The following is a 5,344-nucleotide window of genomic DNA, read 5'->3' as shown; positions in this document are numbered from 1 at the left end:
ACATCCCTACAGTGCCGTCCACAATTATTGGCACCCCTGTTTAAGATGTGGTCGCGGACTTCTAAAAATTCTCCTTTTTTTTAAAACAACACAGAACCAAAATGCAAAAAAAGAGAAAAATCCTACCTTTCGTTTAAGTACATTACTTAAGTGGTAAAAAAAAATCACAGATTTTGAAAGAAAAAAAAAATATTTTGATATCGTATCGTGACATATCGTATCGTAACCCTGGCATATCGAGGTGCATCGTATCGTGAGTTTAAGTGTATCGTCCCATCCCTAGCATTAACTAGGTCAGCCGGAACCGGGAACACTTCCCATAACACCTGATGTACTCGTTACATCATAAAAAGAGTGACATCTACGCTAATGTTAGTCTCTCTGTTTATCCCGAGGTTTATCCCGGATCTGGGCCCTGTCCGGATCGGATGTTGGACCTGCCTGGACATGACCAGCTCATCCTGGAGTGTCTGCTGAGCCGTGTCAAATGGTGTCTCCTCCGAATTTGCCTCACTGGCACGACATGCTCAAAACCCGTCTCCGGCGCAATAATTCCGATCTTTCTTGTATTCATACTCTTGTGTAATCGACGCCCCATCCTAAATAAACCCGTCTCTTCCGTGATACCCTGAAATTTTGAATATTCTGCTCTAATATGATTTCTGAGCTGTAAGGTGTCCAGAATAATAATCCTCCGCTGTGTGTTAATAGGCCAGAGGAGAACTGAGTCTGGTTTCTCTAAGGTTTATTTTTCTCCATCATGCCCTGATGGAGTTTCGGTTCCTTTGGTCGCCTTTGGCTTGGCTTGCTCAGTTGGGGACACTAACATTATGATCAAAGTTATTCAACTAGTTATAAAGATAAAATTTATAATTTAGGTTTTATTTAATTCTATAAACTATAATACTGATCTGCCAGCATTGTCTCTCTATGATAAATTAAAATAAGCTGATAACATCACTGTTTACTCCAGAACGACTGTACAGCCAAATCTAATTCTGCTGCAGTATTGTCCTGTTTAACACTGAAGCTGCTCTGACACAATCGGCGCTGGAGAAGAGCGATAGAAATAAAGATGATTGATTGATTGATTTTTATGTTTGCATTTGCATTGTGAAAAAACAGGGTTCTGTCGCATATTATTTTAACACAGAAACATCATCATATCAGTGTAGATGTAGATGGACCAAAATAAAACCATTTCAATATCAGGTAAATAAGTATTGTGATATTTGATGCCACAGTGACACTCTTGTCCCAGAAAGTATTTGCTATACCACAATCCTCAATATGAGTCATTTTTCACCACGATGAATATGTAGAAACGACAGAAAGGAGCAAATGTAGATGATGGAGCTGCTTGGTTATCTCCAGCAACATAACACTCATATACATTCATTGTATATAGTTCTTAAATGTCTAGAATTCTGCACTACATAGCTTTATATATAGTAAATATAAGAACTAGAATACAAATGAATCATAAACTTACAGACAATTCTCTACAGAGGATCATAAGACGAATGGCTGCTTCAGGTTTCTTCAGACTAACTTTAACTGATGCAATTAACCGAATTTGACTGAATTTAGGAATGTTACTATGGCAACCATTTTTAAAAGAAATCTACTATATAGATGATCCAGAACATCCATAATAACCGTGAGAAATGACAGATGACATACAGAAACAGTGGCATTTAATACACCACCAGAGAACGCGTTATATAACATAACCTGAGTTATTAGAGATAAAGTCCAGTCCATGTTTATACTCACACTAACAGCAGCTCGAGATGTCCACTAGAGGGCAGTGCAGGGTCAAACACACACACACACACACACACACACACACACACACACACACACACACACACACACACACACACACACAAACACACATGTGGTGTTTCATGTTTATACTCACACTAACAGCAGCTCGAGATGTCCACTAGAGGGCAGTGCAGGGTCACACACACACACACACACACACACACACACACACACAAACACCTGATGACGTCAGCAAATACACTCTCAAGATTTGATTTCGTCATGAAAAGATGTATGGATATTAAATAAAAATGCTCTTTTTCAGACCAACCCTAAAATAATGTACATCTTTATTTTATTTGTCCATTCCAAAAACATCTGGGAGCGTTATCGATACATATTCTACAGAAGGCTGGTTATAGTTGGAAATTAACATCTAAAGATGTTATATTATATTTTGAATCACAAAAGCCATCTGTCAGTTTTATGATGAATCTCTTGATTCTGTTTGGTAAATGTCAATCCATAAGAGTAAATGAATATATTAATAATGCTAACCCGTGTCTGAAGGTCTTAAAGGGGGGGTGAAATGCTGTTTCATGCATACTGATCTTTTTACACTGTTAAAGACATGGAATCCCATACTAAACATGGACAAAGTTTCAAAAGTTAAGGTGGACGTTTGATGGGAGTATTTCTTTGTCAAAAATACTACTTCCGGTTAGTCATAAGTTTCGGCAAGTTTTTTGAGATCATGCGTCCCCTTTGACGTTAATGGGGGCGGAATTTCCTTGTATGGGCCTTACGGACAATTCTACCGGAAGCGTGTGAGAGAGAGAGAGGGAGAGAGCGAAAGCAACAGGCTATGCCCATCAAAGCGCTCGTAGGCTGCGCTGCACAGGTAATGTGCACAATTAACAATGACATCAAAAAGTGCGTTTTTGGTTGCCAGACCAAGACAGTCCTGCACAGATTCCCCAAAACCCCGCGTTAAGGCAACAGTGGATGTAATTTGCTTTTCCGGATCAGCAACTGAGTTGCGCGAATGTTTATATCTGTTCGCTGCATTTCGGTGCCGACTGTTTCATAAACAAGGCCCAGCATGACGCCGGATTTTCCAATAGCCTAATGCTGAAGGATGGAGCAGTCCCAACGTTAGAACCGCGGGCGGTGAGTTAGACTGCTTCAAATGTCTGTGTCTATGCTCATCAAGTAGCCCAAACATGATCACGTATAGTTACTATATATATTACTATATATAGAAATTGATCAATGGAGCATGCGATGTGTAGTGCGTGTACATTTGTTTAGCTGGCCACTATATGTGTAACTTTATGTTTGTGTATTGTAAAAGCACTCAACAATACACAAAGAGGGGGGAAATATGTTGAACTAAATAAGCACGCTTCTTCATTCAAATGCGCTACTATTCCGTGTCTTTCTATGTAAACACTAACTTAACCTGTCTACACAAACCACGCGTAAACACACACACACACGTGCACAACTGCACTTCCCACATGTACACCTTCAACGACAAAAATACGACGATATAATTCAAGTATAAATATGTAAATAACACAAGCCGCTAAGCATATTATATAGTTAGTGTATATCGTACCACATAGAGACGTCCTGCTCTAGTCGTTTTTGCTGCTGCTCCTGTTCAACTGCAGCCTCTGGGTCTGATTCCGGATCATAGATGTATGGCTGTATCTGATTAAAAGCCATATTTTTATTTTGAATAAAGTTTTTTTCCGCTGTTAGGGATGACGCTCGACTCAACACACAGCGCGCTGCTGCACACGTCATTATTTTGCTCCGCCCACACGACACGCCCCCACCCGCTCGGCTTTTTTCGGAAAGACTCGGAACAGCGCATCTTTCTTATATAATTATAAAAAAAATAAAGACTTTTCGGAGATATGCAGGATGCAATGCTACTCTATAGGTACCCAAGATTGACATGACACTGACTGAAACTGAGTGTTTCACCCCCCCTTTAAGGCTGATTCTCATCTCTATATGGAGTCTCTTCATTCCATTAATAACTAAACGTACAGATACTCTTTTATTCACTAAAGAGGTGAAGCTACTGGAAAACTGACAGTTTTTTTTTATTATTGTGTTACTTCATACAATGTATGCATTTGTTCTTATCTTTTTGGATGTCTTGTTAAATATGTAAATGTATGCTATGTTTATAAGTTCTAATACAAAAAATAAATAAAAAGATTTCGTCATGAAGCATCAGTTCAAACACTGCACGGTTTATCTAGATGGAATAAAGCTTGCGTATTTGTGAAGTATACTGCTGAAATAATAAAGTAATATAAGTTACATGTAAAGTGTTAAATGGGATATATCCAGCTAAAAGTGTGTTAGAGAGGTTTAATTTAGATATTGATTATTCATGTGATTAGTGTTCAAGAGAAAAATAATCCATTATTCATCTATTTTGTGATTATACACAAAGATTTTTTGGGTGGACGTGGAAAATTTCACTTGAAGGAAAACAAATGTTATATTTAAATTAAATAATTTTGATATATTTATGTATTATTCCAACGAATGTAATAATAATAATAATAATAATAATAATAATAATAATAATAATAATAATAACAATAATAATAATAATAATAATAATAATAATAATAATAATAATAATAATAATTTCACCTTTATTGTACAACTTTTTATTATTTTGGTAAAATGTCATATACACAAGAAGAAATGTTCAGGATCCGAGACACATTTTCTTCATTTTCTTCAGGACTATTCCACCAGTTTGGAGAATATTGTGAATAAAAAGCAAGAAAGACTTGTTATATTCTTAATGAATATACTTTTTTAAATTGATTTATTAAAGGTTTGTACGGTGTGACATTTTGTTTGTTGATTTTGTCCTTTTTTTCTTCTTTTTTTGTATATGTGTATTAATATGTTTTCTTTGTTGTATATTACATGTTTTCCAGATCTAGTTATCTTTATTGTATCTCAGCAGAACTCAGTCCACATTTAAAAGAGAGAACAGTAATGTAAATAATGTTTGATGGAGTGATGTTCACAGCGGCTTCTGTCTGGAACAGCTGTGTGTGAATCTGTGAATGCATCTTCATATGGGTTTATTCATTATTTAAGAAAGTTTATGAAGTGCGGCCCCTGGAGCAGGGCGTGTGAAGTGGGCGGTGCTGGGGAGTAATGCTCAGCTCTGATTGGCTGTTTGGGCCGGTGGGCCGTCCTGGGATGCGAAGCTGCGTTCTGATTGGCTGTCTGAGGCGCACACGCGTCTCTCATCTCATGCGCGAGTGCGGCAGCCCTGCGTCACGACACACACACACACACACACAGTCCTGACATAACTTTATCTGGCGAGTTGCGAGTCTTCCCGGCTCTCATCGGGCGCGCGCTCTACATGGCAAGTCGAGGTTCGGATGCAGGACGGCATCTTCCTCTGCAGCCTCATCATCATCAAAATCACCCTCGTCATCAACATCAACATCATCATCATCATCATCAGCCTCGTCATCAGCCTCGTCATCACACCGAACCGGCGCCAGAACCTGCGGTG

General features: G+C 38.3%; 1 protein-coding gene across 11 annotated transcripts in view; it reads left to right on the top strand.

The window, feature by feature from the left end:
• Positions 1-4,982: 4,982 nt before the first annotated feature.
• The window catches only part of limch1b (LIM and calponin homology domains 1b), a 100,969-nt gene continuing 100,607 nt past the window's right edge, over positions 4,983-5,344 (top strand). For 2 of the 11 annotated variants that reach the window (XM_067456741.1, XM_067456743.1), the window contains exon 1: positions 5,067-5,344. This exon is cut by the window's right edge and continues 24 nt beyond it. In XM_067456741.1, the coding sequence (XP_067312842.1) occupies positions 5,189-5,344 (156 nt within the window). In that variant the 5' untranslated portion in view covers positions 5,067-5,188. The other 9 variants (XM_067456746.1, XM_067456745.1, XR_010908299.1 and 6 more) reach the window with 8 other exon arrangements.

This window comes from Pseudorasbora parva, chromosome 11 (genome assembly GCF_024679245.1).
Source record: "Pseudorasbora parva isolate DD20220531a chromosome 11, ASM2467924v1, whole genome shotgun sequence".
Lineage (NCBI taxonomy): Eukaryota > Metazoa > Chordata > Actinopteri > Cypriniformes > Gobionidae > Pseudorasbora > Pseudorasbora parva.
This window is presented reverse-complemented; position numbering and strand designations above follow the sequence as displayed.